A 26756-nucleotide genomic window follows, 5' to 3' on the forward strand; every position below is an offset into this window, starting at 1 on the left:
TTTGTCTCGTTCGAAATGCCAAGGCGAAGTGCGACTACGTGATCCTCCTCCGCCTCGGGGCCCCGGCCTCGAGGATCCAGCATCGCGTTCTTCTGCAACATCGAGAGCTTACAGTGTGAACGGTACCTGCATATCCTGAAACCTCGCCGGATCGCAGTACCTTATACATTTCTCATGGAAGGCCTCCAGGCAATTGTCGCCAAATTTTCTTAATCAATGGGCTGGAGGCTGTTCGAAGATTAAAAATAAAAGCATGCATATAATATCTAGGAAGAGATTTGTCAATCGAGGCTGTTGATGCTGATCCGTGGCCTCTGCGAATAATCAATTACGTTGAATTGAATTGGGGTTAGGTTGGGTTAAGTTCTGGTCATGACTGGTAATACCTTTTTCCCCCTTTTTTTCTCTTTCTCACTCTCGTTTTCTAGTTCATTCACGAGTGCTGATATTTGCCACAAGGATTCTCTTCTTCCTGCACTTTGGGCGACTTCTCTACTTTTCTTTTTTACACACGGCCAATAGGTACGCGCATCCGTGAAGGACCGAAGACGCTCATACTTAAAAATCCTCAAAAACCTTTCTCTTCTCCATCTTCTTGTTTGTTAGATTTTTGCAACGCTCTGTTATGAGTGATCTGCTCAATCTCGTCTAACATTGTTATAGACATAAATAAACATTTATTCTATTCTTTGTCAAAGCTGATTGTTTTTCCTTGAACCGATCTCTGTGTCATCAATTTCCGTGTACTGTCACTGATCGCGCCCAGTCTGTGATCTCGAATATTGAAGTACACGCCTCATCGACAAAAATCGCTAATGATTAAGGTGAACTGAGGGGATTATGTTCACTGTAACACCGCCATTAGACTCGCGCATGACTCTACATCAGGAAACGGAGCGTCCTTGGAAGTTGGAGGACTTATTGTGCTTCGAGTACCCAGCGGTTAGACATACCCGGACGTCCGTGTTTTTGCCTACATCTTAACTGGTAGTTAGTTATGGATCCAGAGCACAAGTGGCTATTAGGCGACACGCCCATGGAGTGGAAAGGAAAAGAAGTCATAGCTCTGTGACCAATTTGGCACAGGAGATCAACATCAAGGAAACCCTTGCGGTGTGTATTTTACGACCGATCTTCTCTCAACTGCATTATTTTCAACCCTCACATGGTTCCAAAAATATGCTCGACATGCGTGCACAATTCAAGAACGAGTTGTGTTCAGACTTGGCGTGATCAGCCCGACCAGGGCGGGGCTGCTCCACTTAGTTAGAGTCATGTATATGTGCTTTTTACCCGTGCAGACCACTCATACTATGCTCTGCATGATTGGTATATAGTGTGCGTATCTCATGCGTCACAGTACCTCGGTACCGTGGAATGAGCATAACGTGCTGCAGTAGATATCCTTTGTCGCTTTTGGTCTTTTTATATTCTTCCACCACCGAGTCCGTGTGCCGAATTTCATCGCTATGGTATCGTTCGTGAAAATGCTTGGGCAGAATAAAACGCCGCTGCCGGTGCAGAATGTACGTCAAAACGAAGAAGGTCATGCGACCGAAAGTGAGGATGGGATCGAACGAAGCGAAAAGGATGAAAAAGGATACAGCACACAAGCTGGGAATCTAAAGTGGGCATTTACACTGACTCCTAAGAGACCAATTTCTCGACCGAGGCAATTGATATTTGAGACACGATCATGAGCCTCGGTGTCACCGTGTGCCACGATTACATTATATTATATTCTCCCGTGCAGCACCGGGTCTCTTTCTCTCCTGATGAACTACCCGGGTATCTGAAACTCGATTAACAATATTTGCACTTCAAGTGCCGCGTGCACACTTTCGTTTGTTTTACTCATTCTCCAGCGGCGTTAGGACTGCTGGAGGAACCGGAGCGAGAACGAGGTTACGATTATGGTCGGCGATGCGGAACGCCGCTGGTAACACCAGTGGCATGTCGAGTTGCAAGTAATGATTCGTGCACATTCAAGTGCGACTTCTTGTTTTACACCTAGCTGTTAGACGATTCTTGATTAACCGACATTTAACGGCCTCGTTTGAATTCCATCTTTCGAAATAAAGGTGTTTGCGTTATCAACGGCATTTCGAGGTTCATTAACTTCAGGTGCACTTAACCATCCGGGTTCGATGCTCCAGTCTGAAGGAACAGATAATCGACAATAAATTACCCAAGCAATTGCCTTGTTACATTTCGAAGTTATTCGAGCGCTCTTCTGAGACGGTTAATTTTCCGAAGTATTTAACACCGCAGACAAGCTGCATTAGATCTGGATTTTGCGATTCTCGGACTAATCTGATTGATTTCGTAATGTCATTCCGCCCCACCATTTTCACAGAAATCATCGCACGATAGCTAAACATCTGTATATGAGTTTGTGAAACGTGTTTTGTAATCGCGTTCCTATGACAAGAATTTAAGGATCAAAAGTCACGTGTCTGTCCGTTTGGATTCCAGTTTACCATTAAACTTTGATTTCTAATAGCGGCAATTTCGAAAAGGTCAGCAGAGAGTAAGCTTTGAAGTTACAACGTGAAATTTATTCCTTCTTCAGTCGCATAAATGTTAGACGGATGAATTCTGATGGCTAGAATCTGGGTAGCGAGAAAATGAGCGTGCTTGATTAAAATACAGTATTCAAGGTAACCAAATCCAGTAATTATACAACATCGGAAGAATGTCAACGGTTTGTTCCGTCAATCGTTAGTTGCTTGGTAACATTTCTTGAAAATATATATACATACGAATAAGTATATTATCGTCTAATTTGGCCTTCGATTTACCGTAGGGGAAGGTCAGATAGCAATGCATTAAAAACTCGTTATTCAAATCTGTTCGCCCCTTCTCCGAAACCCACACGGCTAAAATATGATTTTCTCTTGAATTAAAGAACACGAAAAAACGCGACTCTCAACATCAGCTACTCTTTTCACTTCGAGTGAATTTACTCGCCTGCAGAAGATAGACGCCGCAGCTTTTGTCACCCACTGACCCAGAATTTGCAGCCTAGGTATAACACAACGAAAGAGTCTACAGTGACAGAAAATTTCACCGGGCTACCACGTCTTACCTACAAATTAGTACCGCGGTTTTCCCATTCAAAAAGTAATCAAGACATAACGACGAAGACAGAAGCAATTTACCAGCCCAAATTGAATGCTCATGGTCGACCGATCTGCCAAACCCTGGGGGCCTACAGCATGTCATTATAATCTAATATGTGTGTGACTGATGGTTGTTAATGAGAATTATTTTTGTTACATCATTATATCGGTATACTCATTCAACAATCGAATATTTAGAAACGTGATCTACTTTTGAAATCGACTGCAAGGTCTCACGTTATACGATTATGCCGGTCGATGTCTGGGAACACAAACAATAATCGATTGAGTCGTTATTTCAATAAAAATGCGATATTTCTGAATACACTCCGGCCTAGCTTTTGCGTCTGTAAATTTTATCGAATTTTCTAAATTATTTCCGATCTATTGTGACTCAGGATTGCAGAAAATCGGTATAAGGACGGGTCTTGTTGTTAATCTCCACTTCGTGTAGTATTACACTTCCTCAATCGAAAAAATTCTTATGCCAATTTATTGAGTATTTTTCAAAGATCGGTATTATCGCGTCGTGTTCTTCAAACGAGAACTTTCCATTGGAATTATAACAAGGAATAAAATACATTTTATGAAACTAAAGGAATTGTTTTGCTGCAGTAGAATATTTGTCTGCAGTAGAAGGAACGTTCGGATAGTTTGAAGTATTTAAATATGATAGATATCGATATTAAATTATATGCAACTTATATGATCCAAATGGTAATTACCCTACAGCAAGTTTCGAATTTCATGATGTTTATCTAATATCTGTCGATTCTTCGAGTATTTCCCAAATTCCGGTAGGTATCTCAGCGTCAATATAGTCAGGTAATTTGATTCGTACGTCAATAAAATCACTAGCGGTAAATTTTTAACGACGAGAAATGGGAAATGAAGAGACAGCCAGTACCGAATCTAATATTTCGTTACCGATTTTTTGAGATCGTTTCAAAACAATGGTCAACGATATAAAGAGCGAATGTTTCTCTTGTACGAAAAATTACTTCGAATAATGTCTCTACCCGATTTTTCGTTACGTTGAAACACGTCCTCCATCGGGTCCATATCGGTATCCCTGAAATAAATTTCCCCGAAGATCTCGCGTGGCGAATCGTGCGGCTTAAAACTTGACATGACATAGAGTATTGATGTGTTTTCCAACGGTTAGTAGCTCGAGGCTGACGTCCTTGCAGCAGTAGCACTCGTCGAATCGGCGGCAACACCGAGCTATCTCAGCTTTCTCTACTTTCGCTTACGTGAGATCTTAGCGTATGGCTTGGGTACCCGGCACTGATCAGTTGTTACCTGGAACTTGAGATACAATGCAAAGAAAAATATTCGCATGCAAATCTGAAAATCGGTATTACACCGATGTAGATAATTTTCACCATGAAACGAAATAGAGAGAAGAAGAAAAGAATAAACATACCCAATTGGTGCATTTATCTTCTCAAGGGAAGATGAGCGTTCCAAACTCTCTAGCCATCTTTGCACCAGCTGTTAGGTTGGAGTGGAAAGGAAACCGGGCACGTTTGGTCCTTATGCTCAGCTACTTCTGCTCGCTGCCATGCAAATGTCAACGAGTTCTGTTTAGAAGTACATTACAGTCGGCTTTAAGTAAGTGGTACTGCTTTACTACGATGACACTTCGCCGTCGCATGCACTCTCTTCGCGATACGGTGTCTCTTCACTGTATATTGGCCTTTAGTTCTCGAGACTAAGACGGTAAAGGAATTATAACGAAACAAGCGAGATTACCGATTGGAAAAAAAAACATTCCATCACTTCCTCCCGAATTGCACGCATGTAAAATCATCGACAAGAGATTATTCTCAACGATCCTCCTCATGCCTTCCAGCCAATTCTATCCAATTTTAATTTCTATTTGTAAAGTGACCAGTCTGTGGACACTGTGGGGATAATAAACGCGGTGTACATTTTGAATCGAGTTTACATAACCGAAACGTTGTTTTGTCATTTTCTTTTAATTTATTTTTTCACACCTGTAGTTGAAGTACATAAATATTATACCCGCAACGATATTAAATGTCAACCACCATCTGGAAGTGCAGAGTGTGTGCGGGTATGATATACATATTACAATGAGCATGTATCGATCCATTGAAGGCAAGATATCTTTGCGGAATTACGTGGGCGACGCCTTAGGCTTGCAACTGTGAAGCCGGAGCATGAGGCCAGATATTTTCACTCTCCTCGATTACGAACGAAGTCCTGAATTTATATCCGCCATCGCGAAATGCAAGAATATATTTTTTTAACAAGAAAGAAAATGAATTCTTTCGTCTGTTTGTCTCAGTTCTCATCGTTACCCTCGTGTTCAATCGCATTTCCCAACCCAAGACACGACCTTGATTACCTCACACCCAAATTTTTTATTTTTCTGGCATTTGCAATTTTTATAAAAATATGTGGAGTAATGATGAAATCGGGTCAGAGAGTAGAATGAAAAGTGGCAGAAGTTGATCGAAACGTCCGTTCGTAACATTTATTTATTTATTACTTTCATTATTGACTCATTTGCCATTTTCGATCCATTACAGCACGATAATTAAAGGTTGCTGAAGTATTGAACTGGGTCTTGGTCAACAAAATGACATTAACTCCGAATCGCGTTGTAAAATTCTCTTCAATTTTATACACACACACGTTCGTCTCCTTTTCTCTTGGAATTTTATTATTCTCTCAATTACACCAATAAACACGGTCAAGTTTAAGCGTCGTGTACCGTATACACATAATGTAAGTCACTTACGTTATGTATGCTATGGCTGTTGCATGAGCTTTGAACAAACGACGAGTCGGCCACGCAATTATACGCTTCCTCCTCCGCGGGAGTGTTGTGAATATTGAAATCAAGACTGATATAATGATATCCGTAATAAGATACAATGTGAATAGATGAAAGACAAAAAAAGAGAGAAAGAGTGACAGCAAATGAATCAAATAAATAAAACCATAGTCTGTAATCATATTGTAATTTTTTAACATGTTTTATTAAAGATTTTTGTTGTTTTTTTTTATGGGGCATTTCAATTTTTTTCTGTTGTTTTTATTTTTTTTTCTTTTTTGTTCTTTGTATATTCATTTTTGTTTTTTGGTTACTATATTCATAATCTTTTTTACTCTTCTTCTTCTTCTTCTTCTCTTCTTTATGTGTTTTTTTTGTTTTAAACATTGTTCTACCGTCATCGTCATCGTCGTTGTTGTCTTGATTTTTGTTAACGTCATAGTGGTATTTTTTTTCCTTAGTAAACTTTTGTTGAAACAGTATATCACTTATTTTATAATACAAATATGTACATACACGTATATGTGTAAAAACACATACAGATTCATGGTAGTATAGTGTAGTATATATACATATATGTACATATACAGTATATAAACGCATATATACACATACAATACATACATTATACATATTACAATTTATAATCATTATTATTACCATTATTTTAGTCATTATCATTACATAATAGTATAATTTCATAGTTTCCTGGCTTTATTTTTGTTCTTGCCCTTGATCTTACATACATTTTCAATTTTTGTTCAACCCTTGGAAAATAAGGGCAGGAATTCCATCATCACTCGTGGAAAATTCGCGGCGGTGTATTACGTGGAAAAAAAAATGAAATATATGAAACAAAAAATGAAACGTAAGAAATTAGAATCCAGACGGAACAGGAAATTGTAGTCCGGATGTGTTTTTTCTGTGTTTCCGTATGTGTAAAAAGTTTTTTCTTTTAAGAGCGAAACAGTGAAAAAAAATTTTAAATAAAAAAAGAACGACAAGTATTGCCGGATTATATTCCGCGCTTCCACAGTCCGACGTTAATGACCAGAGGGTCGATTTGCCGGCCGCCTATGCCGTAATACCGCTTTTATATGAAAGGCTGCAGGTATACGATTGCTTGATAGGCGATATATCGTCTGCAACGAAGTCAAGCGCCTATTCGTAATTCGTGTAGACCAATTGATATTATTACGGTCAATTATTCACAGAGTGTACATCGAGATTCTAAGCGTTTCCGGATGTTTTGTTCCGCGTTTTTGTTTTTTCTCTTTCTACTCTGTCAACACCTCCTCTCAATATTGAGAAGTAAAAATGAGGGGGGGAAAATAGTGGTGATATATAATATGCACTTGGCGTCGTTGATAATCTTACGTATATCTTGTTCCCATAGCGTTATTGCTGGTTCTTATCTATTTTCTTTTTTTTAACTCTCATTAGGGATGGACTGTTGTTGAAATTAATTCGTAGCTAGTTTGGGGGTGTAACGTGTTTAGAAGAAACCGTCGCCGGTCGGGTCGTTTATCCAGGGGTAGTTATTCGGGCACCTGACGCAAGTCTGGAGGTTGATGGTCTCCCCGGGAACCTCTTTCGAGGTGAGCTTGCAGCTATGGGGTACCCAGCAGGCCGGGGGTCCTTCGACCGAGCACTTCTCCCTCCAGGGTTCGAAGTTCTTCGACTCACTGATGGTTCTCGGATTCTGTATCCACTGTATTACCTGGGTCATCGTGACGAAGTACACGTCGTTATGGCTGCTCAGTATTTCGTCTATCCAGTAGAGGAACGCGTCTAGGAACTCGGGGTTGTTTTTCAGCCAGGCGGCGTGGAAGTAGAGACCGAGCGGCGCGCGGTTCTGCTTGTAATGCCGATCAAAGTTGTGGTTCAAGAAGTCGTAAAACTGGTCACCGGTCAGGATGTTGCTGCACGAATCGACCATCGCGCATCCCGGCAGGTACTCGTCGTTTTCAGGGTCCTCCCTGCGGTCCAGCTCGTTCATCACCATCTCCCAGACAGCGTGTGACCTGAGGAAGAGAGAGACAGAGGGAAAGGCAATTGCAACCCAGTGACATGACGAGCAATCCGAATGGAAGCGAAGTCAAATCAACTTCCTACTCACCTCGTTGGGCAATGCTGGAGGTTTCCGTGGCAGCGATGCGGCATCCTGAAGTACATAGTGTACGGCCATAGTGGCGGGTTGTTCAGGGCCGCCGTGATGGTCGAGTCGTAGAGGAAGGCTTGTTCCTCCATCATCGTGAACTGGTTGTTACCACCAACCCTTAGATATGGAGCACGCACTCCAACCACGCTGTTGTCGGTAAGGTTGGCGTATTTCTCCGCGATTATCCTCATACCGGCCATTTCCTTCGCCCAGTCGTCGACCGTCGCGTTGGACCAGAACTGCTCGTCGTCGTTGTGACTGTGATTGAATAAGAAATCAGTGTAACAGCGTTGCGGGTTTTCTCAACATCAAGAGGATCACCGTGATTATTTACTCACGATATGGAATGGACGGCGATCTCGTGTCCCTTTCTGTGAGTCTCCTGCATCGCTGAGTAGTTGGTGTACTTGTGGGATACGAAGTACGTCGCCTTGATGTCACAGCCGTTCGGGTTCTTCCGCTTTCCGTTGAACATCTCCTTGTAGAGGTTGATGTTATTGTTGTTTATCGCGTCGTCGAAAGTGATGGTGATCATCTGGGGCACGTCCTTGGCCGGCAGGTCACCCGGAACTGTAGTGCCATCCTCGGAGCAGAAGCAGTCCGGCAAAACGCAGACTGCCGGATCGCACGGTGGCGCCCTGTTGGGGTCGTTGTCCATGTCTGAAATCCGGAACGAGTGTTGATTGCGAGGTCCAAAAACCGAGGAGAAAGTCTTTTCATTAGCCGATTAGCATAATACAAGTAGACATGAATATCTGCTCACCGCAGGTGTTTTCGTCCGAGCCATCGCCGCAGTCCTTTTCTCCGTTACAGAAGAGACCACGTTCAATACAGTTGCCGTCACCACAGGCGAGGAAACCGTCCTGACACAATGGCTCGTCGGTGTAAAGGAGAGGCTTGATCTTCCTCTCTTTGTTCTTCAGCTTGCAGTTCTTGACCGAGTCCTTCCAGTCGCAAGTCTGCTTCTCAATGTCGAAGTAGAGACCGGCCGGACATCTGATAGCCTGAAGACCTGAGCTTGTGCACTGGATAACGTCACGACAGTTGTCACCCTCACCGGCAACGAGTCGGAACCACTCTCCGGCATCTTTGTCCTTGCAAATCTCGTTCTCGAAGCTTTCCTCCTTCTTGGGCTCCTCCGTAGCCTGTCGCTTAGTCCTTGTGGCGCCTGGAATAAGCCATCGAAAAATAGCGGTGAACGATCAGTAAATCCGTTCAGGTTCGGGATTAAAAGATCGAATGAATAAAATTTCTTCGTGACTTTTCCACCCGCTACATCACACTGTTCAACTGCTGCTAATAAGTACATATAAACGTGGACGGTAGGGAAAGTTGTCCCCCACCTTGTCTGAGTCGCCCCGAGGTATGGTGACGTCATCTAACCGGGACCAACCGGACGGTCTCGACCGAGGCTTTCACGCTCTCCCAATCTTATGCAACTACAGTCAACGACAGCTGAGTTCAGTAGCAATAATTTGATATTCAAATCTTATGCTACTGAGAAAATAGGCGCCTCTTACCAATATCGATCCTACATGAACATAAATCACTGAACGAGTAGGGGTAGAAAAATCACAAACAAGATTTGAGGAAAATATCGAAAATGGGCAAATATCGGTAACGGCTGTTACTGGTTTATTTTTTGTGCCGATTTTGACCGATTTTCGAACACCAGTTTTCATTCAACACTCAATTAACGGGAAAAAAAAAATTAAATCGAATAGTTAGAGTTACAGATGATGAAGACTTACCAGCGATTGCGATGGTCGCCAGGGCAATTAGCACCGTAGAGGATTTCATCCTCAGGTAATAATCAGGGGTCTCAGTTTGTTGGTGAAAGGATATTAGTGTAAGGAATGGTGTTCTGTTCTCCTTGCCACACTTCTAGTCGGCTTCTTCCTTCCTCTCCTTCTCTTTCACTCTTTGCGTCGCTCTTCGCTTCGCGAGCGCCGCGAGTTACGAGCGATTCGGGTATAAGTTAAGGCCACTTCCGGGGGGGCGATTGGCACGCGATCGTTGCTGACAAGGGAGGCGGGCCTTCGGTTAGGGACCGCTTACGGACTGGCTGAGCGCGCCACTCACCTGGCCTTATATTGCCACCACCACAAGGAGGCTTCCCCACCATGCTAAATAGCGTCGTATCCTCGACGCAAATACGCAACACACTATCACCTGCCATGGGATGTGTGCGTAGCCGGGGCCAGAAGCCAAAGAAAGTCAAAGGGCACCGTTGCTTGAGACCCTGTAGTCGAAAAAGAAGAAGTGAAGAAAGGAAAAACAGGAATCCCACCTATAGGGTGGAACCGCGCATTGGAAGGAGATCGGTGCATACTCAAGGACGTTCTTCACCCCTGGACTTCCGTTACACCAGTCGGGAGTAGGGGTCCTCATTCTTCCGATGATCGCGAGTTATTTTTAACATCGCAAACAGGAATCACTGTACAAAGACGCTTTCCGTACTGCAGTGAATGCGAGATCGATGAAGCGTTGCTATGCAGCTCGGTCTTCGACTCTAAAGTGCCTCAGTGGCTCTCACCTGATCCGCCCTGAGGAAGATACACCGTGCGTGAGCGGAAACGGAGAAAGGAAGACAGATAGTCTTGGCGATTCGAGACACTCGCAAGAGGAATTCACCGTCAGGCAATATGGCGTTGCATAATGGTTACCCAGGCAATGATTATGACGTTCAGTAGCTGCGGTGCCTTCCATATTCGTCTACGTCTTTGGCTTCTTCTTCTTCATCTTCATCATCTTCAGCGGTTGACAACCGTTCGATTGTGGAATTCGGAGGTAATGCACGTGGGCCGTATGCCCCGTGTATAGTGCAGGCATAGAGCAATGGTGGCTTTGCGGGTTTTCGCTTCCTGGGGGCCTTGATATATCGACAAGTAAGACAGGTGGCATTTCTGGTGCGTTCACTGAACGCGTACGTACGATCGAAAGAAGGACCGCGTCGCACGCATGGCTTCCAACATAGCGTGCCATTAATCACGAGCACATAGGTGCGGAGTCCGGGAACCCGAAATCCAAGCTCAAGCTCAACCAGTGGTATTTCACACTTTACAACTACTGACCAAACAAACTGCTCCGGGCCATTTAACGTCGCTTCAGAATGTCGTCAGTCTTTAAATTCATGCTAATTCTCGGTTACGGTCCCTTCGGGGTAATCCTGATCCTTTCCGAACGGCCATTTGATCTCCCTTTCCAGTATTTCGAACGATCGCTGTTACGCAATCTACTACTCACTCTCTCTATCTCTCGCTCTGTCTCTCTTCGTCGTTCATCTTCCTCTTCCTCCATTAATGTCACCACATCATTTGAATTCTCTCCAGTTAGCGGTATTAAAGTCACCATAAGTGTACTTGCAATAATGAAGTTATATAGTACACGGTGTAGAGGGTGTTTATTGGTGTCCATCTAGTCTGGTCTCTGTTATGAGTCATGGAAATGGAGCAATTCCCCTGGAAAGGCCGCATTGTCATCACGGAATTTGGCGTAGACACCTTGACTCGATCTCTCACAAGAAAGAATTCCACAAGTCATTCTAGACGCTAATCCTTTCCATTCTTTTTTCATTCCTGTCCCCCTAGATGGCCACCCTGGTATAAGAAAAAAAGTTCACCGAGGTTCCAAGTCCACCGTGACATTTGTACACTGTTTAAAAGTTGTATATTACTTTCTTAAACCGATGTTGCAACCCATAACCAAGCAACCTTTACCGTCATCGATAATATTTTTTTCGTGGCGCCAGGAGCCGATCAGAAATCTCATCTCATCCCATCTCCGCTATTCTTTTGTTTTTCGATTTTTTCTTGTCTGTATTTTTATTTCAATCCGTCACTTGCATCGTTCGTGGAAATATTTTTGGTCAAAGACCATATGGATATGAGGTGATGGGACGATGATGAGCCTTTTCGGTAACACAGGTAGCACCGTATCACGGTCCCAGGTTTGGACAGCTTTCTCAATGATTACGTGCGGCGCAAACATTAGAGAGAATTAAAGAGAGGCGTGAAAGAAAAGAAGAGAGAATCTTCATCGGTCTGTTGTATTCTGATGATTGGACCGCGATGCGGCCCTGCGTGACATATGCCGCTAGGTGAAAGGAAAGAAGACGCGGCTTGAACACGGCCGTCAAAGCCTTCGAGGAGGAGCTTTCCCTGCCTGCGGCCAACCCGCGGCTAAAAGACAAACTGTACGCAAAACTGATTCGTGAATTATTCTTTCTCTCGTACCACTAGCGACATCTTGCGGTTTTTCACTACCGCTGCCACCAGAGTTTAACTTTATCGATGCGAAATCGATCAATTTATTTTTCCGCCAACGGCCGGTAAGGTTGTTGAAATCTCAGCTGGTATCGATCAATCGATTAGCGATCGGTAAAACCTTGTTCCACGGCCGCCGTTAGTGATCACCGTTTTAAATACTGATCGATACCATGTATAGACAATCTGGAGTTTGCACGGGTCTCAAGATTATGTTGCTGAACAATTTTCAATCACTTACTTATTTTTGTAACCTAGCTTGGATTGACAAGAGTTTCTGGTTAATAGTTGTTCATTTAAAGCGCAGGTTAATGGGTATGCTCAGCGGCACCTGGACAATAGTTTTACTTGCTCGCGATCGTTGATCCTAGCCGAAGGTCTTGGGGTTTACGGGATGAAATACAAAGCAGGCTTCTCTCCCTCTCTTGCTCTCTCGCTCAATTCGGTTGTTGCGGGAACCACGCGAATTTCTTATTGATAAAACGGGATCCTTGAATGTTTCAGCATACAATACACTCAATGTATAACCTTGAGGGCTTCTCGTGTATGGATAAGTTAATATATATTTTCGTTTTTTGTAGGTATAATGTATGGGACCTACGAATTCCCGCAGATTGAAGTCTTTTTTCTGTATCCTCTCCATCATCTTTGTCGTTTTTATTTCAATGACGAAGGGGTGTGTTTGAAAAAAGAGGTAATAAGAAACATCGAGTAAAAACCTTGAATTTTCGTGGAGGAAACTTTTTTTACTCTTAACATTTCATCTCTCCGTCTGTATGACCTTTTCCACTGGCAAATTTTTCCCTCGCAATTTCACACCTTGGGCAGCTCATGAATATTCTTGCGCAGAAAAATTATTACTGAGGGATTTCGGAACGCGCGGTGAATTTTCCCGTGGTTATGCAGAAATTAGAGTACAGCTGGAGTTGGGCTTAGAGCTTGGATTCAGTTTCCGGATTTGAAACGTATAAACGTTACTTCAGCGGTTTGCCGCGCTCGTTTTAATCAGTATATTTTATCCGAGCTTACTTTTAGTGTACTTAATTAAATCCATCTAACGTTTTGAAAGTGCGTCGACACCATTTTTTCTTTCTTCCTACTCGTTTTTTGTTTCCATTTATTGGCTATATTTCGAAAGACCGTGAACCAAAAAATACTACTAAATTAAACATCGGGGATTTCCGAATCAGCAAATTACCGTTAGAACCGTTCAAGTCGATGATAGAATAACCAAACGTTTTTGATCTATGTACAACTGCTTCAATTAACCGAACAAATCCTCTCGTTCGGCTCGACGTCAGTTTGAAAATGTTTTTTTTTTTTTATGAAAAAAGAACCATTAACCACGAACTCTAAGACAGCAACAAGCTCGTGCGCCTGTACACATCGATTTCAACGACGACCGTGAACAGCGTCGTCGTATATTTCCTTGACGAAGTAAAAGCTCGACTTTTTCAGATATATATCTACACACCTCATACTTGAGGCTGTACCGCGATTAGAACAGCGAAGTACACAGGATAAGGATGGCGTGACTTGATGAAATATTATAAGTATGTCACTTCATTTCTTTTGTCCGTTCTACAGCCCTTGCCATTGTGATTATTATAGAGTAATTAGTATTGCTGTTATTATGATTATTATTTTTGGCAAATGGGTTTTTAATTTCTCGGAATTTTCGCAGACTGTAACGACTTCGCGGTCAAATTATAATCCGACATCGTAATTTTCATGCGATAAATTAAGCGCCAGCGGGAAATTTTATGCAAATATTCTTACTCCGCGAAAAATCTAGCGATCGTTCAGACCAGATTTCTTTACTTTCATCAATTCGTACTACCCTAATTAATTTATTGGCATTCTAAAACAAAGCCTGGAAGACACGATTAACGATGTACTTATACATTTTTCTATTACCAATTTTTCTACTTCCAATGCACATCGATCAGCAGCCGGTCAGGGTCGAGGTTGGGTCAAGGCTAAAGTCGATAGCATGACCGGAATAGGATCGTTCGCCTTTTACCCTACAACACTCACAAGCACCATCTCATCATGCATTGATCATCGGGGACTTCTCAATTCTCGCACCATGCTAATTATCTCGCTAATATCATCTCGAAAATCTAACCTAAGTAAAGCCTGCCAAAAATTTCTTTATCTAAGCTGACAAGCGTCTGTTAGCAGACTTCGCAGGTACGCGTTCTTCAATTCGATCAACCACGGGAGAATAAAAGTTATCCGCTGTCTGCTCACAATAATAATCGGTAAAGGCATTCGGTGAATTTTGTATTTTAGAATGTAGAACTCCTTCTCGATTTGACACTCGTCTCCGATAAATTCTTATAACCTAAAACTCGGTCGATTTTTTCCCGCCAGATCTGCAGCGTTTTGTAGAACAATCACCTTCCCCAGCTGGTGTAAGTACGTCGTTTGTTTCGACGTGTCCGCAGTCCAAAAAGAAAAAGAGAAAATAACGGAAATCCATTGACAAAGCTATATATTTATAAATAGAACATATAGAAATTCATTTACATCATATCGGGACTTTCGCGTTAGTATGTCAAAGAAACGGACTCGCTTCGGCTTGAAAAACTTGACGCGCGCCGCGATCCCGTGAATTTTTCCTCTTTTTCTCTCTGGCAGAAACCCTGAATCCGCTTGTTATTCTCGTTTAATAATGAATGATTAATTATTTCAGGGGTTTTCGCAGGGAATATTTACTCGCCTAAAATATTTATCATTTCCAAAGTGCGGAGAGCGAGGGATAGAGAGAAAGAGGGAGACTCGATCGATGGGTCCCGCGCCCCCAAACTTCCCAGCACAACACGAGTCGCTTCATCTTCTTTGGGAACGAGCCGGCAGGCTGCAGCAGCTAATCGGGCCCCGCGCCCCCCGCCAACGATCGATCGCGCCCCTGAGCCGTGCGAGCACGGCGGCAGGCAGTCAGGGGCAGGGAAAAACACCGTTGGCGTGCCCCGCGACAGGTCAGGGTGGGGATGGGAGTGGGGGGTGGAGGACCTTGACCTAGGCGAGGGTCTCGCGCCGGCGTCGCGTCTCCTCTCCCTTCCTCTCGGCACAGGCGGCGGCGGGTTTCGGTTTTTTGGTGCGTCAGGCGTCCGTCCGGTGTGCGCGTCCCGCAGTGCATGGCTGTGGGCACCGCGGAGATACCGAGTCGCCTTTAAGCGCGGACAGTGCTTGACCGGTGCTGATCGGTTCGTGTACCGATCGAGTCGCACGCGCGGTCGGCTCATGTGCACTGTGCGTTTGTTTTTTTTTGTTTTTTTTTTTTTTTGTTTTTCGACTGCCTGATCGTTCCGCGCACTTTACATAGACTGCTCTGCCTGCCATGCATCCCGTCCTAGAAGAAGCATGCAGGTGGGTCATTTGCAGCGATATTCTTAATAGGAAGCAAACACTTTTGATATACTTGTAGGACAGATGGGCCTAACTGGCGTTGCGGAAATCTTCTACTGTCATAGACCCACGTGCCATAATTCAGAAAAGATAACTTTCGGAGAGGAAGAAAAAATTCATTTTGATTGCTTTGTTTTTTTTTTTTTTTTGTTTTTTTTACTCGTTTAGATAATATTAATTTCAACCAGCGGGAGATATTTATAATCTAAAGAATAAATTCTTCCGAAGTGTAATTATAGTTGTGTGATCATTCTTATTTTCGTACGTTATGTTTTGTGTTACTTTTTTTTTTTTTAGTTTTGTTTATAATACTTTTCAGAAACAAGACTGATGAGTACGAATAACGAGCGAAAGTGCGTGATGTAGAAAGATATTGATAATGCTATTATTTCTTTTCTTTTCTTTTCATCGATACTTTTCGAATCCGCCAGAATTGAGTAAACCAACGTATAAACGATCAAACAGAATTATTATTGTTCATATTTAAATTTGAAATGTGGCATAGTGAACTAATAGGTAAATAAACACTAGATTAAAACAGGTAATTAATATTTGTCTAGTACCTGATATCAATTTCATTTTGCGCAGGTTTAGATTATTTTTTCCATCGTTTAAATAAAGCAGAACGCATATTTTTTTAATAGAATTTCAAGCGTTAACTGTATACCTATATAATGTAACACGCTGCGTTGTCAGATTGACGTGTTTGGGTATTCGTTATTTTAGATTTAATCTTGATTCGATCGTGATTTCAGTGAATAAATACATGAATGAGTGAATAAACTGTTTAAAAAAAAATAAAACACATGTTACCAAAGAAAAAAAGAACGGAAAAAATTGATAAGCGGTGTCAAGAGTATTTTTCGGGCATAATATGGTTATTTAAATATGATGTAGCATCATGTAATTATAATTGGTATACGCAACGTACAACATTAAAAATATCGTGATATATTTTGTGCGAGGTGACGATGATCAAAAAAATAATATACGAAATCTATGAATAGTGATGTAACTACAGTAATAGAACTGATTTCTTAATTGATTGTTACTATTTTGTTTTTTTTTTCAGTCGAACTCTGTGCACGCTTTCACTTAGCCTGTGTATATTCATATGAATATGTATTGGCGGAGGTGTAACCTGTTGAAAGTTAACGATTTAAACTTATAAGTTTATTACCACGTTGCCACGTAATCTATACGTTACATCATAGACACGCAACTTGATTTCAATTACGTAACGAATTGGGAGAATTAATGAAGACAGTTATTACTGAAGAATTTTTTTACGGTTGACAAAATTCAATAATGAAAAAAACTCTCAGTACTTCCGTTTGTTTTCTGTTTACTCATCCCACATATATATATCGCCATTCATTAATTTGACAATTATATATTACAGGAAATAGATTGCGTCAGTTCTTCGTTGATCAATGTCATTCACTTTCACCGCTTATGGATGATCTCAGGCAATAATACATGAATAAACTGACGTATTAGTAAATTTTACCGCATAATATATTATTATTCTGGGGCACGAATCGATTTCTGCGGGATTAAAAATACTGGCGTGACATTGAACCATACCGAACCTTGCAGTTTATAACAGATTACGGCAATACTTTTGGTTGGATATAATCTGTATTGACCATATCTACCTTATTCATTAATTAGCCTCCCATTCTGACGCATATTATTTGCCGATAAAAACGTTGAACCTCATTCCTTTCATTTGTAATTTGTAATTGTGGTTCGGCAATTGATTAAATTTCGATTGATCCCTATATAGGATATTAAATGGCAACACGCGAAAAAAGAATCACAGAAATTATCATTCGCCATGGTCGATAAAGTACAATCGATAATCTATTATGTTCCGTCGTGTACCTAATACAACCTAATCCAACCACCGGCAAACGGAAATAGAAGCGGTATGCCTTCAATAATTGATATACGCGAATTTAGTACCCTGCCGCATGGTACAAAGAAAATTCGAATTAAACGACTGTCTCTTGATCGTTTTCGTATGGATTAATTGAAACCCTTTATCGCTGAGTTGGAGAATTTTTACACCACGATGGTGAAATCAAGCGTATGGCTGTAAAAAATAAAAATAAAAAACGAAATAAAAATTGTTTTCGACGAACAATTCTTGCTCGCTCGTCTTTATTACGTTGTTATATCTATAATTTTGCTTTATGGTTCAATTGGTAAGAACAGAAAAGCGAGACAGAAAAATCAACAACCTCGAGAATGGAAGAAAGGATGAAAAAAATTGATACATTTTTTCTGCATCACCCCCACCGCGAATGATGTTTTTTTCAAACTTTAATTCCTTTCACGATGCGAGGTACATTTTTTACCCTTCGTAGCCCACGCTGAATTCGTTTGTCCCGGGGGCTCAGCTTCGAGAGCTTCAAAGCTTTCATCGTGCTGGCTGCGTGCTACGGACTGAGTTTAATTCCATGCGGTGTCACTTCCGTAGCTCTGCGGATGAACTTCCGGCTGTTCGAGGCGAGTTAGGCTCCCTCCCAATTTCAATCCCCCCCCTGAACGGCTTGTCGAAAATCGTCTGTTTTTATCCTATAACTTTACAGTTGAGAGATTCACACGAAGAGAATAAAAGAGCAGATTTTGACCCTCGAAATTGTTGGAAAAGCGAAGCACATAAGGTTTTTTTGATGAAATCTACTTCATGAAAGGCAAAATATGGTACTCTAGAAATAGTGAAAACAGTTTTTGAGTAAAATCTACTAATTTTCTTCTCCCTGTGAGTGTGCACTTCCTCCTCGACTACCGAGTTTTGAACATCTCGTACGTTTAGGAATGTCATTATAAATTGCCTAATGACGGCAGGCTGGGCCCGCCGAAACGTCGCAAAATGAAAATAAAAATATGCGAACCATGCATGATCAAATTCTCTGACCCTCTCCGACGAATCCTTCTACATATTTAAGAAAATCGAAGAGTCACGAAATCTTCACCTTAAAAATAACGGACGAACAATACAAAATAATGAATACCGTTGCAGCAATAACCGATTACAGTGATCAACAAATAACTTATAACGAGTAACAAATCGCAATGGCAAAATAAGAACTATCGAGTAACAAAAATATCAGCAACGAACAACGAATAACAAACAAGAAGTGAAAAACAACAAGTATGTAATAAATAACAAACGGCAAGTAATAAATAGAAGAAAAAAAGTTCAAAATCCCGAATGACAATTACAGCGAACGAAAAGAAAAAAAAAACGGCATAAATACGTCAAAATACAAAGTACCAAACAACCGTGAGAAGAAATCTTTGAAGTCCGTAGATAGCAAAAATGATAATGATACGACTGAATATCGATTAGCGTGTATAAAAACCACTTGTTGAACGACAAAGACTGTGCGAAAATATATTACGTCACAGCGTTAACGATTCGTTCGATCGACGCGGGAGATTGATGTGAAACAATTCGTCTTGTAATTCGTCATGTTTTTCCGTTATGTCGTTTTATTCCTTCTCGCGTCGCTTCGCGGTGTGATTAATGCCTCTACTTTCTTCGTCTCCAGAAACCGCTGAGAGAGCTGAGCCGTTTGTGCTTGGGTACAGCCGTGTCGGGGGGCGGCGGATGCGGGGGTGGAGGTGGCCTGCAACACGTACCCACGGAGATATGTGACGAGGCTAAGGGAGGGCTGCCCCTGCTACAGGTATGGCCCAGCGACTCGCCCAGAGGCGAGGCTGACGGTCAGGCGCAAACTTTCGTGTTTCCCGACACTCAGGAGAGCGTAACTGACAGCGGTATCGATTCGATACAGGTATAAATTTTCACCCAGTTACATTGGATCAGAATTACAGAGAGCGTAGTTTAATTTGACGAAAAATTTTAAGGCCCACGGTTCACAGTTTTTACTTTTTTTCCGACTTTTGTTTCCATTATTCATTTTCGACGAGTTTCATTCTCCCCTGTTCTGATCTGCTATATGAATTTTTATCGTCGATCAATCTATGAATAGAATTATTATCAGCTTTGGATCGATAGTTCGTCAATCGAGAAAATTTAAAAATACTTTCATTTGTTGTATCATTTTTCATTTGGCATTAATTTTTTCGTGCCACTTCTTATACAGGGATTGACGTGTTATCCCATGAATAATTAGTTTCAAATTTGAGAATGTTTAAAAAAATATCTATCGTTTAGATATTTTTTGTAATCACATTATTATTCGATTCCCAAAGGTGAATAATTTCCGGAAAATACGCGCTTTTCACTTGACTCTGACACTCGATACTTGTGGAATGGGAAAGAATAAATTTGAAACTTGATCCACTTGCCAAAGTCCTCTGAGACTCCGTATCCTTTGGATAATTTACAGGTTTCTCCGTTGCCTTGTGGTCCGATTTGTTCCGGAAGTCCTACAACGACACCTCAGCCGTCGCGTCGGCCAAGTTTGCTGCATCCGGATCACGCGCGGCTTTATCTTCATCAACTTCATCACCACCACGCGAGTGGCGGTTCAAAGTGCCCCTCATCTCCGGATAAGAACTCGTCCATTGACGAAGACCCACCACCCGGACCCCCAAGTCCGTCTAGCTCGACTACTAGCAGTTTACACTCGATGCCCAGTTCTGCCATGGCTTCGACGCATTCTCAGGATAGAAGACGAAGCAGCAGGTGAGAAAGAAATAGAAAAAGAAAAATAGAGAATTGAACCAAGTCCAAGGGGTCAACCATAATTCTTGAACCGATTCAAAGATTAGGCTCCAGAGAAAGGTTGAAAGAACTGAGATGGTTGAGAAGATCTGTTGGGATTTTAGCAAAGATTTCTGTAACCTCAATTTCATTCTGACACACTTGAAAATACGCGACACGACTCGAAACTATTCAAAGATACTGTCAACGATGGACTTCTAAACTGCTAAGTCTATTTGCTAAAATTACCGAACAAGATAATAATTTAACGTTGTTACAGTGAATTTCACAATTTTTTTCGCAATAAAGGAATGTATATAATTTATTGAAACTTTGAGATCATTTTATAAGTATAATTAAATAAATATCGTAATTTGTTTGAAGTATTTCTTTGGAAAATATGGAAGATATTAGCTATAGATATTAGATATCGGGGGTCACCATCATAATGTGTACATTCTGGAGGCCACAGTTTTCATTTGAAATCAACAGAGTTTCAAATTTACTTTAAGGACATGTCTTTCTTCCATATGAACCTAAATTTGGAGTAACATTATTGTTGGAAGTATTTTTTTATTGCAAAAAAAGTTTTGACAAAAATGGCTAATAATTATGCTCCCTTGTTTAAACACATCTAAAAAATAAAATTTCAATTTTTCTGGGGGAAGTTAGGCCCATATAGAAGAAAGACATGTCCTCAAAGTAAATTTCAAACCCTATTGATTTCAGATGAATATCAGCTGATATCTTCCATATTTTCCGAGGAAATAATTACAAAAAACTACGATATTTATTTGAATATATGTATAAAAAGTTCTCCAAAGTTTCAATAAGTTATATACATTCCTCTCTTGTTAAAAAAATTTAGTCTTAAGCCTATTTCTCACCTTAAAACTGAACTGAATCAAACCAATGCCAGATGAATCGCCCTTCCGCAGCTATTCTGTGTTAATCTCGCTCGAATGCTATTTGGCACTCTCCGATCCAGCGTTCCGAAATTACGTCTTCCTCGCTCGAAGTTTGGATCCATACTGGCTCCATCCCATTTTCCGATTTCGATCCCTCGCTCGGTTGGCAGCCTCGCTAGATCGCCTTTCGAGCTCTCCTCTATTTTCCTCTCTCTCCCTCTCTCTCTATTTCTCTCTCTTTCGTAATCCGGCTCTAGACAGATTCGACAACAAGGGATTATCTTTTCTTAGTTGTATAGTGTAAGTTCATATTAGTCGGTAATAACTCGGACTTCTTAGGTATATAAAGTAAATCATCCGAACTCATTAATCGATCCATTCATTTTGGGTTCGTGACAGATACTTCGTAATACTTGAAATGGCCTGTAGACACTCCAAAATAACTTCGAATACCTAAATGAATTCGAAAAGACTTTGGAAGGCTTCTGAATATTTCGATACAATTTTGAAATAATTTGAATGACTTGATACGATTTCAAAACACTTGAAACGAGTTCAAGATGCTTCAAATAAAGATGCTTTAAGAAACTTCTAAAAAATAACAAAGAAACTTACAAACGCTTTCAAGGACTTGATTAACGTGGCTTCAACGTACTTCAAAATAATTCAAACAGTTTGAAGGTACTTGTATAAAATTGAAAGTATTGAAACCACTTGAACAATCTTATGACTTCTGAATTTAAAAAAAAAATGCCGATTTTTACTCTAGTGGATTCAGCACGACTTCACGGCATTTCAACAGTAGACTTTTTAAGCACTTGAAATTACTTCAAATAAATATGACCGCGACTCCTCACGACAATTAAATGAATTCACGTTGTTCAGAAACACTTATCCCATTCCATCTTCAGATGTACACAAAACGTATCTGACTAATTTCGCATGTTTCACATCGCAGCACTACAAAGTTTCGCCTAACATCTTTAGATCATCTTTTCGCAATCGAACATACAGACTTTTGTTCCTCTTTCCAATCTGTGATCCATTCTTCGGATCAGTGAACCAATTCACTGTGTAATTTTCCACTCTACAACGAATTCCATCCTGCAAATACCTCATCTCTTCGTGCCGTAGGTACGTAATACGAACTCCAGCGTTAAATTCTTAGTTGATCTTCCACAAACCGAAACGTACAGCCTCTTCCCCAGATCACATCAATTCCCTTGACACCATCCTCTTCTATTCTTGACTTTCTTCCGTCATTCAGTATCTGATGTCAACGAGTACCTTACCTCTGATCGCTGCCTCCCCAGGTACAGTATGTTCGACGCATTGGACTTGGAGTACGCGTTGCTGCGAGCAGCAGCGAGGGGTTCGGTGGGTCCCTATTCGCTCTCGGAGTCTCTTCACAAGCTCACCTTCACCCAAAGCCTCGCATTTCCGGCGTTGGCTCGGGGTCTGGCTTCGAAACAGAGTCGCCTGCCGGCCGCGCGGCCGAAGCAGGACGCCGAGACCGGGTTGAACGCGTTCGCCAAGGTCGTGACCGCTCTGGTCCTCGTCCTTGTCAGCGTTCTCGTTTTCGGCGTGGTCTACAAGTTTGTGAGGACGTGAGGGTGGCTTTTGGGTCCCAGCGGGGACCAATCCGGCACTCGTCACGATCCTGCTCACAGAAACCACGACGACTCTTCGGCCGGAAGACTCTTCAGCAACACTTGAACGCCGCCCCGTCGTCGCTCTTCCGGGTCCACAAACTTGAAAATCCACGAATTCAGGACGGAATTTAGCCAAGCGTGTCATTGGCGATTGGGTCCGATAAAACCTCTTCGCGATATCATCGCCCCCGATTTCTTGGCGAAGAAAGCGAAGAAATATGAGAAGATATTTTACACGAAAATATAGTTAGCAGGATGAGCTGTAGTTACGTTCTGTCAGATTGAAGAAGAATTATTCAAAATTTTCAATTTTCATGCGGCTTGCGTCTCCCGTTTTGCATTTCTGTTTTGGAAGTAATGAGATTTGGTTATCGATTTTGATACTCAAGATCATTTCACTTCCCATTCGATTCGCAGAACGCTTTCATCCTCACTTGCGAAAAAAAAGACAAGCCGATTAAAAATACAAACAGCATTAGAAATATGGATGTAGATAATATGCACGACAAGAAGACGTATCACAAAATTCTTTTTTCTTCATTTTTGTATTCCGTGGGACATTCTATTCGAAAATCGGTTTCAATTCGACCTAACCTGTGGTAAACAAGACTTGCCTCACGTGCACGTGTACAGTGCACATATGTGTGCACTTGCACATCCAAATTATACATGAAAACGCATATATAAATATACTACATCAAAAGCGGCCTATGTAACTGTGCTTTTTTCAGAATCATGAAGCACGGCGAAGACCCACCGAATTTACCATACCTATAATGCTGTAGACGTCAATAGATACATCGTAAATATTAAAAGGAAACAATATATCTGACACAAATACGAAAGTCTGTTTATATATATGTACACAAAATTCACATCCAGCACCCCAGCCTGGAGTTTTTCAGAAACGGGGCTCGGGATCCGAAAATTGAATAGATTTATTACAAATTGTTGTTTTTTTTTTGTTTTTTTTTTGTCTTTGTAGCGTTTTGAAAAACTTTTGGCTTAACTGTTGAATCTGAGTTGGTATTGTATATATCTACACATGTGAGCATGTTATAATAATAATTGTATATCCGAGGATTATTATTGTTATACACAATTTACTGTATAAAATAATAATACCTATTCATATATCATATTTAACAAAGTGTACTTTACGCTGTGATTTGCGGTATGCGTAGTATGTATGTATTGTATAATATACATATATACACGTACGTGTATACAATCTTTTTTCTATATATCAAGTGCCGATATTTACGCGCCCCTGTATTTTTCACCGTTCTGCGTATATATAAAAATATATCGTACGGTATTTAATAATTAATCATAGTTGTAATTATAATTAATTAATTAAATTAATGAATCATATACGACGCTCTTCAATTAAAGTGCTTTATGTATGATACTATCTTCTCGACAATCGCTGATATTGTGTAATTATTATCAACATTATCACTGTTATTATTATGATTATTATTATAATTAACATATACACACGGTATACGTAGGTGATTATATATATACTGTTATGATAAGGTATGTTAATTAAAATCGTTATTAAACCGCGGCTGATATACCTTTTTACATGGCCTCATATATCATCAATGATAGCTATATTTAAATAGGATTGTATTTATTCTTAAGACGAACAATTATACTCAGCACTTGAAAAAGAAAAAACGAAAGAACAAAAATCACACCTAGATATAATATTCCATGACATGATAATATAAAAAATGTTAATCCAAAACTGTCAGTCCATCGTTATTTTCTTACTACTGATTACTTCCGAGATTCATTTGATTTTATTGCCCATTTGAAAAATTGAAATAAAAAGTTATTGTTGCCAGAAATAAAGCAAGCTTTCATTATAGCCCACGAAATTTCACCATCAGTAATCATTATTGCATATTTATTACTTGTACAATCAGTTTTCCAATTTCTTTCCGTTAGTTATAGTTAGCACTATATGTACAAACAAAATTTACCCATTTTTAGTCTCTGCTGCATTCGAGCTGGAAATGAAAAAAAGTAATTATTATATAAAGGTTTGTAATCGATTTCCGGTATCATTTAATCTCTGCATTCCTTAAAGTATATGCAATCTAGCATAATATGCCAAATATTGTGCTGACAAACATCTTTTACAATAATTCACCTCGTTAAAATTGGATTTTTCCGTTTTCGTTATAATTCTCGGATCATAATTATTGAATAATTATCTGAGCTATTATCCTTTGGAAGTATTATACAATAGGATTTGTAGATCTAAATATTTAGATCTCATGTTAAGCCTAGTGACTAGGGAGTAATTCGCAAGAGAAGTGAATTTAGTACATTTTTGTTTATCTAGTTTCATTATAATATTTTTATATTCTTCCAATAGATAATTCTTGTCATGAAGTAATTGATTCAGGTTGAGGTTGTTTCCTCTGTTGAGGAAAGTAGCCAATTTCATCTTTGTGTTGTAAATTTGGGTTTGCGCATGCGCCAGCCTTTATGTATTCTTTTTTACTTCAAAACCGTGACTGAAATACTCTTGCCATTCTACAGTTTCAAATGAGACCCTGGTCGATAATTAGTGACTTTTGAGAATGATCTTAAGGAGAAAAGAAAATCCCAAGTGTAACAACGGCAACCATGTTAGTTCTAGTCGAGAATTTCTTATAGTGAACCATCGTACTGTTGCTTTATTTTTTACACTGATTTTTGTTTGGTTGTGGTGAAGAAGCACTAATACGTATATTTGACTTTTATGAATCGTTATTACCTACGTATATTATTACTTGTGCCATACGATAAGTATCACGAAAAATTATATTTAATGTATTTCTATCGTCTACGATGATTTTTTTTTTGCTTAGTTTAATAGCATAATATTAAATAAATATCTCACTTACCTCGGAACTATGTTCAACTTTAACCAGTAACAACTAAGATCTCTCTGGCTAAGCAGCTCCGTCAAAACTCAATGATCACCCAGGATCAGAAGATTGTATGCAGATCACATACATATGTATAATCAACTATTCTGCATGAAATACAATAATAATCAGATTGATAATATGTAATTCCATTTGCATGTCTTCTTTTTCGAGTTTCTGTATTTCACACCAGTGTGCTATTTAGTCATTTATTTAGCCACTTATCACGCCTATATTCAGTTTTATACGCGCTCATAAGTGTTACACGTGCATTTGCATTTACACATGTGCTAATTGCGAGGTTGGTATAGGTATGTACATGTGTATACATATATATGTTTCGAGGCGGGATTGAGGTTTCTTAACATTTTTTACTGTCGTTTTAATTCTTTCATTTGAAGAACGTTACATTTTTTTTTCTTTTTTATTTTAATTCCTCCTCACACCTAGTGCTAGGGTATCTACAGTGATATTTTCTTACAACATTACGTAGCTATGCTTTTTTGTTTTACTTTATTTGATGTTTTTTTTCTTGTGTTTCTTCCAGCTTGTTCTATCTCTCTCTCTCTCTCCATCTTCGTACAATCTCTTACCTCTAGTAGTTCATTGTTTACTTTAGTTTAGTTTTCTTTCGTGTCCAATTTTCTTTCTTGTTTTGAATTATTTACACAAAACTTCCGTTTATTGCTAAATTTACAAGACCTTGTATTGTATACCATTTTTAATAATATATAATATGTATATGTTGTTACGTTTTGCGCTTTGTGGTTAAATTTTCGGTGTGGTTATATTATTATTGATTTGTTTATTCATC

At 40.3% G+C, this 26756-nt stretch overlaps 2 protein-coding genes across 2 annotated transcripts; one reads left to right on the plus strand and one right to left on the minus strand.

Moving 5' to 3' along the window:
• Positions 1 to 6224: 6224 nt before the first annotated feature.
• On the minus strand, positions 6225 to 10160 carry LOC107216988 (chitin deacetylase 1). Its single transcript, XM_015654333.2, has 5 exons — positions 9841 to 10160; positions 8853 to 9257; positions 8428 to 8749; positions 8048 to 8347; positions 6225 to 7952 (listed from the first exon to the last, which is right to left on the minus strand). The coding sequence occupies exons 1-5, from the start codon at positions 9887 to 9889 to the stop codon at positions 7424 to 7426; spliced, it is 1605 nt and encodes a 534-aa protein (XP_015509819.1). The 5' UTR covers positions 9890 to 10160; the 3' UTR covers positions 6225 to 7423.
• A 5342-nt stretch (positions 10161 to 15502) lies between these two features.
• Positions 15503 to 24768, plus strand: LOC107216982. Its single transcript, XM_015654326.2, has 4 exons — positions 15503 to 15729; positions 19332 to 19577; positions 20136 to 20434; positions 22674 to 24768. The coding sequence occupies exons 1-4, from the start codon at positions 15724 to 15726 to the stop codon at positions 22969 to 22971; spliced, it is 849 nt and encodes a 282-aa protein (XP_015509812.1). The 5' UTR covers positions 15503 to 15723; the 3' UTR covers positions 22972 to 24768.
• The last annotated feature ends 1988 nt before the right edge of the window (positions 24769 to 26756 follow it).

Source organism: Neodiprion lecontei, chromosome 5, assembly GCF_021901455.1.
Source record: "Neodiprion lecontei isolate iyNeoLeco1 chromosome 5, iyNeoLeco1.1, whole genome shotgun sequence".
In the NCBI taxonomy this organism is placed as follows: domain Eukaryota; kingdom Metazoa; phylum Arthropoda; class Insecta; order Hymenoptera; family Diprionidae; genus Neodiprion; species Neodiprion lecontei.

What these genes read in the sequence shown, in the direction of transcription:
- LOC107216982 (XM_015654326.2), top strand. An exon ending in GCGGTATCGATTCGATACAG is followed by an intron (nt 19,578 to 20,135) that starts GTATAAATTTTC and finishes GATAATTTACAG; the next exon opens with GTTTCTCCGTTGCCTTGTGG. An exon ending in GATAGAAGACGAAGCAGCAG is followed by an intron (nt 20,435 to 22,673) that starts GTGAGAAAGAAA and finishes CTGCCTCCCCAG; the next exon opens with GTACAGTATGTTCGACGCAT.
- LOC107216988 (XM_015654333.2), bottom strand. Translation starts at nt 9,889, where the DNA reads ATGAAATCCTCTACGGTGCTAATTGCCCTGGCGACCATCGCAATCGCT. An exon ending in CTCGGACGAAAACACCTGCG is followed by an intron (nt 8,750 to 8,852) that starts GTGAGCAGATAT and finishes TCCGGATTTCAG; the next exon opens with ACATGGACAACGACCCCAAC. An exon ending in CTCCAGCATTGCCCAACGAG is followed by an intron (nt 7,953 to 8,047) that starts GTGAGTAGGAAG and finishes TCTCTTCCTCAG; the next exon opens with GTCACACGCTGTCTGGGAGA.